The 17,447-nt window shown below is 42.3% G+C and overlaps 2 protein-coding genes across 4 annotated transcripts; both read right to left on the bottom strand.

The window, feature by feature from the left end:
- Positions 1-3,046: 3,046 nt before the first annotated feature.
- LOC121590496 (uncharacterized protein K02A2.6-like) lies at positions 3,047-10,034 on the bottom strand. Of its 3 annotated transcripts, none has more exons than XM_041910236.1 (3): positions 9,587-10,034; positions 9,088-9,511; positions 3,047-8,964 (listed from the first exon to the last, which is right to left on the bottom strand). In XM_041910236.1, exon 3 carries the CDS (start codon positions 8,273-8,275, stop codon positions 4,022-4,024), a length of 4,254 nt encoding a protein of 1,417 aa, XP_041766170.1. In that variant the 5' UTR covers positions 8,276-8,964; positions 9,088-9,511; positions 9,587-10,034; the 3' UTR covers positions 3,047-4,021. The 3 variants fall into 3 exon arrangements, with proteins under 3 accessions (XP_041766170.1, XP_041766169.1, XP_041766171.1); XM_041910235.1 differs by having other exon boundaries at positions 9,088-9,514; XM_041910237.1 differs by lacking the exon at positions 9,088-9,511 and having other exon boundaries at positions 3,047-4,335.
- Positions 10,035-15,863: 5,829 nt separating this feature from the next.
- On the bottom strand, positions 15,864-17,061 carry LOC121600886 (uncharacterized protein K02A2.6-like). Its single transcript, XM_041929670.1, has one exon. The coding sequence runs from the start codon at positions 17,010-17,012 to the stop codon at positions 15,864-15,866; it is 1,149 nt and encodes a 382-aa protein (XP_041785604.1). The 5' UTR covers positions 17,013-17,061.
- Positions 17,062-17,447: the final 386 nt, after the last annotated feature.

A 17,447-nucleotide genomic window follows, 5' to 3' on the forward strand; every position in this document is an offset into this window, starting at 1 on the left:
GCAAGTCTTGTGCCATTTGGTCATGATTGAGGTTCTGTTGGAACACTCTAATCATGACTGGGCTGTGGGGTTACCTTTTCAAAGTAGCGGCAACTGCGCTGGCCCAGCGAGTGCCCGATTGCATCCGGGCCCTGGCATCCCAAGCACTTCCGCTCCCTAGTGCACGGTCCCTCGTGCTTGTCTTCTGCGCAACGGTGGCATTTGCTACTACGGTCCTTGCCGCGGCAGCGGGCAGCAGTATGCCCGTATTCGTAGCACCGGTAGCATTGCCGCTGGCGTTCCAATAGCCGCAGCAAGGGAAGGAATTTGGATTGTTATTTGACAAGGAATAAAGCTTAATAAATTGAAAAATAAGATAATTTTATTTAAAAAGCTGTCGGTCTATTTATTGTCAATGTCAGGTGTAAAAAAAGTTGTCAGATTTGTTTAATTGTCAAATGAAATGACGTTATATGTCCAAAGTGCTGATGTAAATCGAACCAGACGGTTTAATTAGATATGGAGATAATAAAGATCGGCAAGGTAATAATAACTAATTTGAATTGAATATTAGTTCTATGTGGATATTTGAAAATGTTTCAACTGTTGTGATGATTATTCAGGAAGTAAGGAATTCAGTTTATAAATTGCTAATATCAATCGAATGATATTGAATATTAATAGTGTAAATAAGTTAATTATTGTGAATCCTGGCGCAGACCCTTGGTGGTAGCAAAAGGTCCTGAGAGTTTTCCATCCACCCTCACCTGGCAAGTGACGTTGGTCATAGTCATTCTAACTAGCCTTATCAGTTTGGCCGGGATTCCAAATGAGCTCATAGCGTCGTACAGTTTTACCCTGGCTATGCTATCGTATGCGGCTTTGAAGTCTATGAAGAGATGGTATGTGTTGTTTCTGTATTCAGCAATCTTCTCCAAGATCTGCCGCATGGTGAAGATCTGATCAGTGATTGATTTTCCGTTTCGGAATCCTCTTTGATAGTTTCCTACTATCTCTTCGACGTGCGGGACAAGGCGATCCTGAAGGATCAGGGAGAATATTTTATAGGCGGTATTCAACACCGTAATACCCCTGTAGTTGTTGCAGTCCAACCTGTCTCCCTTCTTGTATACGGGGTAGATGATGCCGAGATTCCAATCACAAGGCATCGATTCGCTATCCCACACTTCAGTAACAATTTGATGAATCTCGTTTTCTAGTCGTGCACCTCCATTCTTGGATGATCTTAGAGACCAGTTCAGCTGCAATTCCGTCGGTTCCGGGTGCCTTGTTATTTTTCAGCCGACGGAAAGCCTTTCGTGTTTTTTTATGCTAGGTGGCCGTAGCACGACATTATCGGCTAGTGGCGCTTCTAGCTGTTCGTTAAACTGGTCTTTGAGTAATTCATCAAAGTACTGAGCCCACCGCGAAAGGACCTCTGGCTGGTTACTAACCAGATCTCCATCCTTGTTGCGACAGCAGGTTACTTTAGGTACAACGTTGTTTCGGTGACCTGCTATCGCTTGGTAAAACTTTCGTGTCGGTCCGTACGCCTCTCTGGTTTGCTCGAGTTCCCGCATGTTTTGCTCTTCCAAAGTATGCTTCTTGGAGCGGTGAACTCTTTTCTCTTCGCGTCTGAGCCGTGAATATTCCTCTGCGCATGCCCGCGTTCTATGCCGTTGTTGCATTGCTCGGTATGCAGTATTCTTACGTTCGGTCACTTGTCTGCATTCATCGTCGAACCAGCCAGATTTGGTGTTGCCACGACGTGGTGAGAGTATATTTCTTGCACAGTTTATTATTTTTGTTTTTAGAGCGTTCCACCTCTCGCTCGTAGTTTCATGTCTGTTTCCTGGTAGTAGAGACTCGTCTAAAGCGGCTTTGAATTCCTGTTGGACAGTAATGTCCCTTAGAGAGTCCGTGTTGAGCCGAGGCTGCGTGTTTTCTCCACCCCCATTGTCGCGGGGGCGGGCGATTCTACAACGTATCACTAAGCCAACCAAGTAGTGATCGGAATCGATATTGGCTCCTCGATATGTTCTGACATTTAACAGACTTGACTGTCGTCGGCGGCTTATTAACACGTGGTCGATCTGGTTGAAGAATTCCGGGTGCGCCCACGTCATTTTGTGGATGTCCCTCCGCGCAAATTTGGTACTTCCTACAACCAGATTGTTCGCTGCGGCGAACTGGACCAATCTACTACCATTATCGTTACTGTGCTCATGCAGACTGTGACAGCCAGTGTATTGGCGGTACATTGGCTCCTTACCGACTTTTGCGTTGAAGTCCCCCAGGATGATTTTGAGGTCATGCCTGGGGCACGCATCTACGATTCTAGCGAGGCGGTCGTAAAAAAGGTCCTTCTCTTCTTCCTCTTTATCTTCGGTAGGGGCGTGGACGTTTATGAGGCTTATATTGAAGAATTTGCCTCGCATGCGTAGGGTGCATAGCCTATCGTTTATAGAATTGAAATCCATGATTACGGGTTTCAACCGGGGACCTACGGCGAAACCCGTTCCGAGCACGCGGTGGCGGTCGTGGCAGCTGTAGTAAATGTCTTAGCAATGCTTACCACGCCTGTTCTGCACACCGTTCCCTAGCCACCGAATCTCTTGTAGAGCTACGAGGTCCATGCTCAGTGTGGCTAGGGCGTCATCAAGTTTTTTCAAGGCTCCGGCTTCGCTTAGAGTCGCTTAGAGTTAGAGTAAAGGAATAATAGACTTGTTTAAAACTGTAGGAAGTACTGAACTATCCAAAGTACGGGACCGTGAAGTTGCAGATTTCTTCATACTTAAATTGAGATACGCTACATACTGTCTAAGCCGGCAGGAATGCAACCAAACAAATAGTTGATTTAAGAATCTTTAAGTTTAATTGAGGTTTAAAAGCTTTTGACTTAAAACTTCATTGACTTTCGCCTCTTAATTCATGTGATATCTTAGAACTCTTATATACAATACAATGCAGTACAAAATAAATGAAATCGATATTTTGTTAACAAGTTACAATGGTTTTTATTATTCACTCATCAAGTTATTTTGTATTGGTCATTAAGTGTATTTAATAATGGAAATAATACCATATCTCCTTCAGCTTCTTATATAGTTCTAGCAAATTTAAGTTTGACATCAGGGCATTCTAATACAACCTCGTCATTTTTCAAATCATCTTTATAAACAGAGTATATATGTAGCTTCGTGGAAGAAATGTGCTCGTCAAAATATTCGAAAATACGAGGAAACATTTTTCCAAATATCATCAACTTGTCCTCCTCTTGTCTTACTGTAACAAATTTGAAAATTACGTTTTTGGTGGTCATAAACATATCGTTGACATCATCATTTCGCAGCTTTAAATTTTTCCTTACATTCATAGTAATAGTTTGCCCTCTTTGCGTATAAAACGGCTGACGAAATGGTTGATCGTTTTGTTGAGCTCCTGTAAAATTTTCAATTTCCGATATTCTACGAATTTCCTGTTCTAAACATCTACAATTAGTTCTAATGAGCCTGTTTTTTATATTTCCTAGCTTGCGTTCATATGCATATGTTGAGTGATAGTCAACAGGACCAAACCGCTCTACTTCTTCTTCGAGGAGGATTAGACTATGTACATTGGACGTAACAGCTTTTTTATGATATACATCGGCAAATGTTTCTACAAAAGTTTTTAGCATAGTACCAGCAGCTTTCCAGTTTTCTTTATGTTCGGTTGATGAAAGTATCGTTATAGCACAGAAATGAAGCATAAAATGCTTATATTCCTACTCACTCAACAATCCTTCCAATACTACGGGAGCCGCGTAATGGAGAAACGTTTTGCAATCTGATCCTTTCTAATAAATTCGACACAAGCCGGAATTTTGGTAGTTCTTGTTTAGTTCTATTTCGTCTCAAGCGTTGTTCCCGAATCATCGTTCAGTGGCCAAACGTCACATGAATCGCGCCCCGCATTGGAGTGCCATAAGCCCCCTATACACTGTTGCGCATATCTGTCATAACCCTTGTGACAAGATGATGGAATGTGACATCTCCCTGGTTTAAGACAGCACGTAGGGCTGGAATCGCGCTGGTAGGCGAATTGTGCGACCATGTGATGACCGTTGTCGTACTGGAATCTGACTCGGTGCCGGTTGAGCTGCCGTAACCCCTGTTGCCGGTCGTTGGGAAGTAGCCTCCGAATCAGCTTGAGTGTCAGGGCCTCGATCCAGTTTGGGAAGGTTGAACTCATCGAGTAGAACATCCAGTGATAGTTGATCTTGACGTCCTTCATCGATATCACCTTCGTCTGATGTAGATTCGTGTCGAGCTCGAAGTTGGTTTAGGTGCGATCTGATGAGTATTCCTTTTTGATCTAAAAATACATTGTAATTAACTGTACCAACCCGTTCAATTACTCGACCCGATTCCCAATGCCAGGAGTTCCCCTTGTATACTTTTGTGTATACATTGTCGTTGGGACAAAATTGTCGCTTCTGCTTGTTGTGCTGCGGTTTGTCTGTTTCAGGACTCTTGTAAGGACGCAGTAGGTCGAGTGTAGTCCGCATGTTCCAAGAAAACATCATTTCACTTGGTGTTCTTTGTCCTATTGTAGCGTTTGGTGTCGACCGATACGATGCCAAGAATGTGTCCAATGTTTCCTGCATAGGCTCTCCCTTGTTAATTTTCTTTAGGGCTCTCTTCATGGTGTCTACAAACCGTTCCACTTGTCCATTGGATTGTGGATGATAGGGAGCGGTTCGTATGTGAATGATGCCGTTGGACTTGCAGAAATTATTGAATTCATCTCCCGTGAATGCCCTCGCATTGTCGGAGACAATCACATTCGGTAATCCAAACCGCGCAAAGCAGCCTCTAAGGAATTGTATTGTGACCGTCGCTGTTGTGGTTGATGTTGCGAAGATTTCTGGCCAACGAGAATAAGCATCAACTACGAGGAAAAAGTATTGACCTTGAAATGGTCCAGCATAGTCTATATGGACCCTTTGCCACGGACCAGTTGGTGTTGGCCAAGACTCTGGTGGAGCGTGCGGTGGAGATTTTGAAGCTGATGCACAACTCTTACACTGTTTTACTTCATCCTCAATCTGCTTGTCAATGTTGGGCCAGTAAACAATACTTCTTGCGAGACTTTTCATTCTTACAATGCCTGGATGCCCTTGATGTAGCATTTTCAGAACACGCTTTTGGAAGACTGATGGTATGACCACGCGTTCTCCAAACAGAATGCATCCTTGAGTTAGAGTCAGCCCTTCTTTGGGTTGATAGAAAGATGAATCTCCTGGATGTTCGCATTCTTTTGCGCTAGTTGGCCAACCATTGAGTATGTATTCAATGATACGGTTTAACATTTCATCGTGTTGTGTGGCTTTAGCGATCATATTTGATGTGATTGGCATTTTGTCGGCCGAATCTTGCAGAACAGCTGTCATCTCCTCTTCCAATTGCACTGATGCAATTATGTACTCCTCTTCTACCTTGTTTGCTGTATTGATGAGTCTGGAGAGGAAATCAGCATAGCCAAATTTTGTTGTTGAAGTGTATCGCAGTTCGAAATCATAACACATTAGTGTTAATCCAAACCGCGGCAATCTGTTCGATGTGTGTGTTGGGATGCCTTTATGCGAGCCGAAAATGCGAGGTAGCGGTTGGTGATCTGTTTCCAACACAAACCGTCTGCCAAGAATCATGCGGTGAAATTTAGTCACTGCATAAACCAGAGCCAATGCTTCTTTGTCAATTTGACCATATTTTTGTTCCGCTGGTGTTAATGATCGTGATGCGTGCTGAATGATCTTTTCACTGTTGTCAGGGAACCTGTGTCTAATTGTAGCACCGATACCACTGTTGGATGCGTCTGCGGCTACAATTATTTCTAGCTCTGGATTGAAGTGTGTAAGCATAAGGTCTGACTGTAGAAGCTCTTTGAATCGATCAAACGATTTTTGGCAGTTGTCGTTCCAGTTCCATGCTACATTTTGTTTCAGCAGTTCATCTAGTGGTTTGCGCAATGTGTGCATTTCCCGAATGAATCTTGCATAGTAATTCACTGCTCCTAGAAATGATTGTAGCTCTGATATATTCTTCGGAACTGGCATCTTTGCTATGGATGCTACTTTCTCCGGATCTGTAGACACACCTTTCCCGCTGATAATATGGCCTAGGTATTTGACTTGTGTCATTCGAAATTTGCATTTCTCTGCCTTCAATTTGAACCCGTACTCTTGGATTTTTGTTAGTGTTTGTTCCAAGTTTCTGTCATGCTCTATACGTGTTCGTCCAAATACCAAAATATCATCAAGGAAGGATTGGGCACCTTCTAAGTCGCTGAGCATGTTGTCAACTACCTTTTGGAAGGCCCCTGGAGCTGATTTTACGCCTGGTGGGAGACGCTTGTACTTGAACAGTCCTTTGTGTGTGTTTATTGTGAGGACTTTTTGTGATTGTTCTTCCACCTCGATCTGCAAATAGGCGTCGGATAAGTCAATTGTACTGAAATATTGACTTCCTGCTAGTTTAGCAATGATCTCATCTGGTGTGGGTAGCGGATATTTGTTTGCTTCTAGCCTTTCATTCAACCCTGTCGAATAGTCTGCACTTATGCGTACTACAGGATCGCCGTCAGCATCTGTTTGAGCCTTTCGCACAACCACGATTGGTGCAGCCCAGTCTGAATATTCGATTAGCTCGATTACATTCAAACGTTGAAGTCTTAGCAACTCCTTCTCTACCAGTCTTTGTGAGTGATACGGAACTGGTCGCTTGGGTTTGAAAACAGGAGTCGCTCCGTCTACCAAAAACAGTTTCACCTTTGTTTTGATGCTTCGTCCCAATCCATCTTCAAATAAAGTTGGAAATTTTCCTACCAGGTTGTTAATGGTGGTAGTTTCTGATGGTCCGGTAACTTGTTTACAATATTCATTGATTGGAATATCAAATAGACCGAACGCTTCCATTAGTTCGCTACCTAATACATTGAATCCAACCACCGGCGTTACGTAACATGTACCGGTTACCGTTATGTCTCGAAAAGAGATATCGCAGGAAAATTCGAGAAGTATGTCTCGAAAAGAGATATCGCAGGACACTAAGGGGAGAGATTTACCTGAGGCGGTTTTGACTTGCAATGCCGTTGCATGTATTTCGGGGTTGCCAAGAAGGGTTAGTGTGTCCTTTGATACAATTGTGTAATCTGAACCACAATCTAGCTGCAGTTCGATACTATTGTTGTTGATGTGAACTTCCACGTATTTGCGTCTAGCAACAACGCCTTCTTTGTTTACCGCAAAAACTCCTCTCTGCTGTCCCTCTTTTTTAGCTTTGTTTTTGTTGAAAGGTTTCTTACCGTTTTGTGTAGCTGACTGTGATGATGACGGTGTTGAATTTGTGTTGTCACCTGCGTTGGATTGTTTTGAAAAACAGGCACAATAGCCCTCCTTGTGTCCTACACGATTGCATTGTTGACACTGATGTTTTGAAAATGGACAATCGCGAATGTAGTGCATCTGACCGCATTGCCAGCAAGGAGTACGGGGTGTTTTCTGATCCGGCTTCGGGAAGTGTTGTTGACGATTGTTTACCTTAGAAGTAACTGCGTACACCGATGGTTTCGAGTTTGACTGGTGCTCGATTATGGAAGTGTCTGTTTTCAGATTAACGAGTCGCTGGTACTCATCAATCAGATTCTGCAAGGTGATGGGTGCGTCTGCTGATTCGTTCTCGATCCGGGAGAGCAGCCTAGCTCGAACATCCGCGTAGCTATGACCCTTGAGACCGCAAATAAAAACTAAGCATTTGAATTGGTCGATTTTCATGTTTTTAAAATCAAAATCTTCGCAAGCACGGTTTACTTTCCCTCCGTATGTGATGATATCCTCTGCGTCTGATTTGATAAGCTGCAAGCATTGGTATCTTTTGTTGAAGATGGAAGTCTGCTCACCGAAGATTTTACCAAGTGTTGCAATGGTGTCCGTGAAGTTGATGTCCTTAGGAAGTTTTGGTAAAATGTAATTTGCATACCGGGTGTGCGATGATGTGTCCAGCTTCCTCATGAGCAAGCGCACTTTGGCCGCATCGTCCAAGCTTCCTGCGTCTGAATCGAAAAGGTCTGTGTATCTGGAAAACCACTTTTCGAATGTAATGCCTTTATCCGGGTCGAACGAAAACTCGCTTATGTTAGTTGCCAAAGCTTCAAGAGTCTTCTCCGGGTTGGAAGGTGCTGGAGTTGGTTGCGCAAGCTGCTGCAAAATTTGCGTCATTTGAAGAATCGCTTGCTGGATACTTTCTTGTGCCATTTTCCTTCCTTTAGTTTAATCCTCGTCGCCACTAATAAATTCGACACAAGCCGGAATTTTGGTAGTTCTTGTTTAGTTCTATTTCGTCTCAAGCGTTGTTCCCGAATCATCGTTCAGTGGCCAAACGTCACATGAATCGCGCCCCGCATTGGCGTGCCTTAAGCCCCCTATACACTGTTGTGCATATCTGTCATAACCCTTGTGACAAGATGATGGAATGTGACACTTTCCAATATGCTAGGTCGTCAATCGGGCGCATTTTTTGGCTCGTTTCAAAGGGGAATTTTTTTTAGGAGTCTTTGTTTAAATTCTTCACGTTGCTGGCGATTCCATCTTTTCCATTCTTGTAACACTCCCATGTACCAAATGTGAAGTAAGTTTTTTGTAACACCAATGTCTATTTGATGGAGATGATCAACAACAATCATATCCAGAATGATGTCAAATTCGTCCAAATCAATCAACGGCGTGGACCCCGTACAATGCAGAATATAATCTCCATCTAAAAATCCTTTGTGAGTGCGCTTTGGCGCAGACGTATCCAAAAAGACCATTCGTTGTGACACCGATTCGGCTGGTCAACAACCTACAACAAAATTGGCCAGAACTGTGTTTAAGATCGCGTATTAAGAGGAAGGCCATCGATGTTAAGATCGTACTGAAGCGTCTGTGGCACTGCGGTATGTTTTCTTTTAAAAGAGAAGGTTATTTAAATTATTACTTAGTATTCTAACATCAGCTTTTCGGGAGCCATATACTTTCTAAACAAATACATATATTCGTCTTTCATAAGCAATGATAGATTAACTTACCGCATTTCACTTGTCAAGCAGTGGCGTATTCCATTATACAAAAAATTGGCCATTTCCTATAGACGAAATTCGTCGATTCGAGGATTTCGTCGTGTCCGCAGCAATGTCTTTGGATCTTTAGGCACACGGAGATCTATGTTGGCTCGAAGATACTTTAGCAAACTTTTTAAAGATGCGTGCGATTCTGATCGAGCTAGCTCCCAATACCGTAAGCCCTCTTCGCTTGTCATTTTGGTGTAGTCAGGATCGTTTTCATCGTCCTCAGATCTTATGTTCTGATCTTCGTCGTCCATCGATGCTTCATCTTCCGATTCACTTAGGTTCAGTTCCAAATCCTGAGTTTCTTGAAAAAGCATGTGTTCGGGATCAACTGATGATGCCATATCGGTATTCTTGCCATCGAACAGCTCCGGTGAAGTCGACGCTGCTACAACGCAGCCAACAAGAAATGCTAATTGTAGAACTGTAAACTTAATAGCTGTTACATTAGAATACTTACCTTGTAGTTCTGATGGTGATACCACTTTCACAATATCTTCCACCGATTCTTTATACTGCTTCAACAGTTTTGCGGCTCTTCGGTATAAAACGCCAGACTTACGCAGAGCCTGCAAATGGCGATTTTTGCCACACAATTTGTTTATAACCGAGACTTTTTTCTCATTTGAGTCCTTTTTCATGTAGAAAACTAACTTAAATATCAACACAAATGCGTATAAGGGTGCTAAAATGCTGCGAAAGACGTCACGAAGCTGCGAACCACAAAGCTGCAAAAGACGCTACAAAAAATGTTTTGATTTTTTCCTTCTTCTTTTCCAAACATATTCTCCCTCTTCCCTTGCTGTCAAGTTTCTTTGTAGCGTAACCTATCGGACTTTGCACAAAGCTCTAAAAAGTGTATGATTTTGTTGGATTTCAACACTGTTTCAGACAGAAAGGCTCACAAATTTGTGTTTTGACAGCTTCGGTGCTGCTGGTGCAGGTCAAGTTATAAGCTCGTTTTGACAGCTAGGTGGAAGAAGAATCGACGAAGAAAACTGACAGTTAGTTTTCCGCGTTTGGCGAACGCTTCAAGTTCTCGAAGGAAAATTTCCATTTTAAATCACGGGCTGTGTTCTAATAAACTAAAATATTCACCCTAATTGATGTTCACCAAATATTGACCATGCAAAACGTAAACAATCCATCAAAACATATACAAGCGGAAAACCATCTGTCAGAATCGGAGCCCAGGGGGGGATCGCCAAAAGCGCTATAACTACACCTCATTATACATTCCACCTTGGGATCGTTGTACTGACAACACCTTCAGCCTTCGGTTTACTCTTCTGCCTTGCTTTTATGTGCCTTTGTGATACGTTCAACGTTTAATTCAAATTGAAAGAAATACGAGGTTTTACAAATTGCAGGCGGTCTCCGAGATACACGGTACCTCTTATACGCGGATTCGGAGATACGCGGTTTTCCAAATTTGACAGTTCTTTGAGCAAATTGTACTGATTTGACACATCCATTGTGAAATACCAAATAATTTCCGTATTAAATGAATGTAAAATACTATTTAAAAAGGTTTAAAATTGTTCAATTAAGTAGAAACATATCAAATAATTAATTTGCTGGCAAAAACCACCCCCTACTTGCAAAATTGCACGAAAATTAGAGATATTTTGGCTGGAAATCCCGAGATTCGACTTACGCGGAAATTCGAGATACGCGGTATTTTGCGGTCGTTTTCGGTCCCCATTAACCGTGTATCTCGGGGACCGCCTGTATTTGTCTTGAAAATATAATTCCAAGTTTTATATTCTCAAATTCATATCTGATTATATTTTTGGAAATTCACGAAAAAGCATAATTTATCTATAAAAATATAATATAAGACTAGAGAAAATATATAATAATCAAGATAAAGCAACAACCACAAACATACAATAACCACAAACATGTTCCAATGTTCCAACAACCAATTTCCAAGTAACAAACCATAACCGCTCTGAATATGAAATTGTTTTCATTTTTGAGCAAACGTCAAATTTTGTCACTTTTTGTCAACTTTTGTCAACTTTTTTTCCTGGCTGCTCCAGGGTACAAAATTTGGACAAAAGCTCAAAAAAGTGACAAGAGCTCACATTTTGAAAAATTTGTCAGCATTTTGTCACTCCCATGGCCTTTTGCTTTCTGATTATCACAATTGAGTACGTGACGCTGATATGGATTTTGTTTCAGTCATATTTTTTATGACATTGATAGTGACATTTTGCAGCACTAGTTGCATGCACACAGTTGCAGTTCATTAGCGCTCGTCTGTTTTTCTTCCTGCTCTGCCATGCGTTTCAACACCCCTCGCCATAGTATTAAACGTCAATTGCCTGACGGGTAGTGTAATTTTTGTGAACGCGCACGCCATTTAGTGGCGGCGGGCTGAAGCTAGATGCGGGTATAATTTAACTGTAATAAAACGTTTAGGGTCAAGGAGGTTATAATTTTACCCAATGGTGAAAAGATATTGGAAGATGCGGAGAAATGTTGCCCAGCGCTTTGTATGAGTGACGATTTGTCCAGCAACAATTAACGGCCTACTTTGTTGCAATTTATGGGGGTTTATCAACATTTCAAACGGCATACAAGTAGCCGAAACTTGATGATACACCAAGTATGAATAATGTTGACACATACACAGTGCTGCAAAATGTCACTGTCAATGTCATAAAAAATTTGACTGAAACAAAATCCATATCAGCGTCACGTACCCAATTGTGATAATCAGAGGTAATACTCAGAACGGTTGGTGTGACCAAAACATGCTTATGACATGTTTGCGACCATCGCTGGGTCAGTCACTATGTCACGGCTTTTTTTGCTGTTATCAGTTTTGGAAAATGTCACTGACATAGTCATGACAAATTCCGGCTGAAACTAAATCATCTCAGCGTTACGAGCTCTACTGTAATGATCAGAGGCGAGTTTCAAACAGTTGGTGCGACCATCACATGCTTGGGGACATTGTGTGCAACCAACTCTTGGTCAGTCGCTTGGTCGCGACATTTTCAGTCGGTGATCATCGCGATGGTCATGCGAGATATGCGATGCGTGATAGTGGTTCCAAGAAACAAAATGAGCAAGTTTTCTCGCTGTTTGACCTGACAGATAATCAAAGCAGGCAGAGGGAGAAAGCATGCTCATTTTGTTGTTAGAGCCCACGCCAAGTATATTCCGAGAATGTCCTGATTATCGCCGACAACAATGTGCCGACAACATTGAGTGACCAAGAGTAGGGTGTTAGTCAAAATGTCACCAAGCATATGATTGATCCTCGAACTGTTTGAGTATAGTCACTGATCATCTCAGTTGTGTACGTGATCTGATTTTTTCGTTTCGTTTCAGTCATGAGTGTTGATGACTGAAAAAGTGGCATTTAACACCACTGTTCACAGCCAGAAAAAAATCATGATTATGCTTGCGCCGGCATTAAGCTAAGCTTGTCAGTCAGAGTTGGACTCAAGAACTCGCATGTCGTGTTCAGCATGTCATGACAAACTTTTATTGATTATCAGTGTGGTGTTTGGCAGCCCTGCACTTCAATCAGTGACGTGCAGGTTCAGACAGCTCCGACAACGCTAATCTGTCAAAGCGACAAACCGCATGGAGGAGAAATAAACGGGCATTAGACAGAAGACAACCAAACGGCGTGGTTATCATTTCTATATCACAATCAGCAATGAGCATCAAGCTACCACGGATATGTTCATTGTTTTCGTTGGTGAAAATCTCGTGATACTCATGACATTTTGCAGCACTGCACATAAATTATACCGACATCTAGCATGCACTGGTCGTCGCCAACTGCGCTAGTGCAAATTAAAAATACACTAGCGAGTACGGACAATGTCCCCCGGCCTTTCTACAGTCTGTCGCTGGCGGTTACAATAATTAGCTTACTAGTTCGTGACAGCCATCCGCTCGATCAAATGATCGAAGACGGTTTGGCTACGATAGCTCGAAAATAAATGAATAAAATAATAATAAACAATGCTGCGAGCACGCGCACGATCAGTGGTCGATCGGCATGTTGTCAACGCAGCATTTTAGCAAGTAAGAACAATTAGTATGTAACCGATTAGCTAAAAATTGGCAAATTTTATGGTAATACAGGTGTTGATAGAAGCGAACTGTCATTGTAGGTTAGTTGGGTCGAACTGTCATTTGACAGATGTTGGATATTGTCCAATCCGAAAGCATGAACTATTGTGTACACTTGTAAATAAACTCTCACTCTATTATCTGAACTCGAACCATCCAGACGTGTGTTTCCAATAACAGGGTTTCTCTCTTTTCGATTTGGTAACACTAGGTTTTGAATGCGTAAAATCCCAACTCGAATCTGGAAAATGTATAATGGGTGACAAGATAGCCAACATGCATTTTCCAGATTCGAGTTGGGATTTTACTCGTTCAAAACCTAGTGTTACAAAATCGAAAAGAGTTTACGGATTTGAATCGTATGTACGATGTTAACAATCGTTTAACGTGTTCGAAAAATAGTGTTACGATGTTGAGCTGGCTTGATAAACCCTGTAAGCTCCTGACAACCTTCAGCTAATGCTACGAATTCGGCCTCGGTAGAGCTTAAAGCAACGCAGGTTTGTTTTCGAGAACCCCATGTAACAACTCCTCCACCTAACAGGATTAGAAAACCGGAGTTAGATTTTCTTGAGTTGGAGTCACTTGCCCAATCGGCATCTACGTACATTTGTACTTGTTGGTTTGTTGAACCTAGCTGCAACTTATGATCAATAGTTGCTATCAAATATCGCAAAACCCTTTTCGCTTCTATCCAATCTTGTTGAGTTGGTTTACTGGATTTTTGAGCTAATATTGATGTACTAAAAGCGATATCTGGCCTAGTGTGCACGACTATGTAAAGCAGACCTCCAATGAGACTAAGATAATTTTTGTTATCTGGAAGTGGCTCACAATCCTCCTCCTTCTGCTTTAAGTAGCCTAATTCAATGGGTACCGGAGTCATTTTGGCATTTTCCAGGTTGAATCTTTTCGCAAGTTTTTGAATGTATCCAGATTGTTCTTACTTGTATCTTTGCTCATCCTTATCAATTTCAATACAGGCGGTCCTCGAGATACACGGTTAATGGAGACCGAAAACGGCCGCAAAATACCGCGTATCTCGAATTTCCGCGTAAGTCGAATCTCGTGATTTCCAGCTAAAAATTCACTAATGTTCGTGTAATTTTGCAATTAGGGGGCGGTTTTAGTCACTGTATGAGTTATTTGATATGATTCTTACTGAATATAACAGTTTTAAACCTTTTTAAATAGTTTTTAACATTCGATCGAAACGGAAATTCTTTGGCAATTTACAATTGATGTGTCAAATCAGTACAATTTGGTCAAAGAACTGTCAAATTTAGAAAACCGTGTATCTCCGATTCCGCGTATAAGAGGTACCGTGTATCTCGGGGACCGCCTGTACCTAGGAAATGATGAATATCCCCTAAATTGGTCTGAGTTATGATTATCAAATCATCAACGCATACCAGTACACAAGCAAAAGCTTGTCCGTGCTTTCTTGTGTAAAGGCAAGGATCTGAATTAAATTGTACAAAATCTATTGCTTTGAAAGTAGAATCGACCTTTTGGTGCCAAACACGCGCGGACTGTTTCAATCCGTATAAACTCCTCCTTAATCGACATACCGTGTCTTTATCGCCTATAGCGTACTCTTCGGGTTGTTTCATGTAAATGGTCTCTGCTAAATCTCCATTGAGATAAGCATTCTTTACATCAACGTGTTTAACAATCATATTTTTCTGGCTAGCTACAGTAAGCAGCACTCTAAAAGTAGTCTGTTTCTTTCATGTTCTTTAACACATAAATAAACAATCCGAACACCAGGATAAAAAGTACTTAAAACACTATATTACAATAACGATGTACAACGCATTAACACTTTACATACAAAAAAACTATACGCCCGCTAGTCCCTAATGCTCGCGCTCGCACCTCTTATCGCGGATGGCCTGCAGTGAAGTGTATGTCAACGGTCACCCCGAGGTCGTCGTCCCGACCTCGGTCCTCGGAAGGATCGCGATGGCTGCGCCCTTTAGCTGCACGTGGTTGCTGACAGCTCTAGCGTCTGAAAACCGTCGCACGTAGCGAGCGGCCCAGAGCACAATGTTGCACAACTTTGATTCCGTCCACAACATCTCCCCCTGTTAATATAGCTGGTACTGCTCCAACCAACGTGAGGGTCTTATATTTCTAGAAGACCTACGAGGTACTTGTACCAGCTGTTCTTCTTCCTTGTGGTCATCTAGTTCATCTGTTGGAGACTCTTCAGGTGATGTAGGTGAACAGGAAGTGTAGACTGAACCCGAATTGGACGATGACGATGGCGAGGACGCAGACGATGTGATAGCAGACTCAGGCGGTATTGTAGACGATGGTGGAGTCGACGATGACGATGGTGACAAACAACTCGGTGATGGAAGAGACGTTGTTGGAGCCAATGATAACGATAACGGTGGCGCCTGAACAGGTGATGGAGTGCACTGATCGTCAAGCAACGGTGGTGGCTCGTGCATTGCATTCCATGAATCCAGAAATACATCCAGAGCTAAGGGTTTCGAAGAGCGGCTCTGCTGATGACGATTTCCGTTACGCCTACGCATTTGATTTACATGCCTTCGAAGTGTACGTTGATCACCGGTTACAGCTTCATACATAACGTTGCCACATCTTCCGGTTATGACTGCTGGCTCTCATTTCCAAATGTTTCTGCTGTACGTCTTGACGTACACTAACTCTCTGCAGGACAACTCTCTCACCTTCTCAGGTACACTGTGTTTAAATGGATTTAAGGTAGGACGAAGCAGATACAAAGTTGTTCGCATTTTAAGACCTAACATTAGCTCAGCTGGTGATTTCTTTTCTTCTGTGGACGGATTTGGAGTCGATCGATAGGTTTGTAAAAATATGTCCAATGACTCCGGAAGTGATGTATCTTCTGCACTAATCTTTTTCATCGATCTCTTGAACGTGTCTACAAACCTCTCAGCCTGGCCATTTGACTGAGGATGAAATGGTGCTGTTCTCAGATGTTCTATGCCATTGTGAGTGCAAAAATCAGCAAAAATCTCGCTAGTAACCTGCGTGCCATTGTCACTTACAAGCGTGACTGGATTTCCAAAACGTGAAAATATTCCTCGTAGAATTGCTATAGTCGCCGATGCCGTAATGCTTGATGTTTTTACAATCTCTGGCCATTTTGAGTATCCATCCACGACAATTAAAAAATAGTCCCCTTCCAGAGGGCCAGCGTAATCGATATGCACACGCTGCCATGGTGATGAAGGTTTAGGCCAAGGAATAGGAGTTGAATGAGCAGGTGACTTTGAAACAGCTTGACACCTCTCACAAGAGGCTACGCATTCGCTTATGTCTTTATCGATGGATGGCCAATATACGTAGCTACGAGCTAACGATTTCATCCTTTGAATGCCAGGATGGCCACGATGGAACTGTCGGAGGCATCGTTCCTGAGCGCTGTTTGGAATTATGACTCTCTCGCTAAATAATAGACACTCATCCACTGCTGATAACGCTTCCCTTCTTGCATAAAAACTTGCTAATTCTCCTGTATAAATAGTATTATGTGGCCAACCGTTTTGTGTAAAATGTAGTACCTTTGATAAAATTGAATCTTTTCCCGTTTGTTTGGCTACTTCCGTAAAATTGATTGGTAGGGATGAGATGTTGCTGATGACTACTGATTTTACATCCTTCTCTAGCTCCAAATTGGCGATTATATAGTCTTCATCTGGCTTGCTGTGCTCGCTTATCAATCTTGATAGGATGTCGGCATTTCCAAATTTCTCCGTGGTTACATATTCGATTTCAAAATCGTACATTAAAAGCGTAAGGGCAAAACGCTGTAACCTGTTTGCAGTGTTAACAGGAATACCTTTCTTGTTTCCAAATATTCTTAGAGAGGTCTGTGATCTGTCTGAAGACGGAAATGCCGACCAAATATCATCTTATGAAATTTGGTCACTGCGAAAATAATAGCTAGCCCTTCTCGGTCGATTTGACTGTATCTTTGCTCGGCTTTTGTAAGAGATCGTGTTGCATGTTGTACAACCTTCATACTGCCATCAGAAAATTTGTGACTTAAAGTTGCTCCCAGACCAACGGAAGACGCATCAGCTGATACCACTATCTCAAGTCGCGGATCATAGTGGGTTAATAATAGGGTACCGCATCCAGTGGGTACCGCAAATTTCGTAGATTTGGAATAAAACGCCCATAATAATTGATTGCTCCGAGGAATGACCTTACTTCACTGA

Source organism: Anopheles merus, chromosome 2R, assembly GCF_017562075.2.
Source record: "Anopheles merus strain MAF chromosome 2R, AmerM5.1, whole genome shotgun sequence".
NCBI lineage: Eukaryota > Metazoa > Arthropoda > Insecta > Diptera > Culicidae > Anopheles > Anopheles merus.

What these genes read in the sequence shown, in the direction of transcription:
- LOC121600886 (XM_041929670.1), bottom strand. Translation starts at nt 17,012, where the DNA reads ATGTACGATTTTGAAATCGAATATGTAACCACGGAGAAATTTGGAAAT.
- LOC121590496 (XM_041910236.1), bottom strand. Translation starts at nt 8,275, where the DNA reads ATGGCACAAGAAAGTATCCAGCAAGCGATTCTTCAAATGACGCAAATT.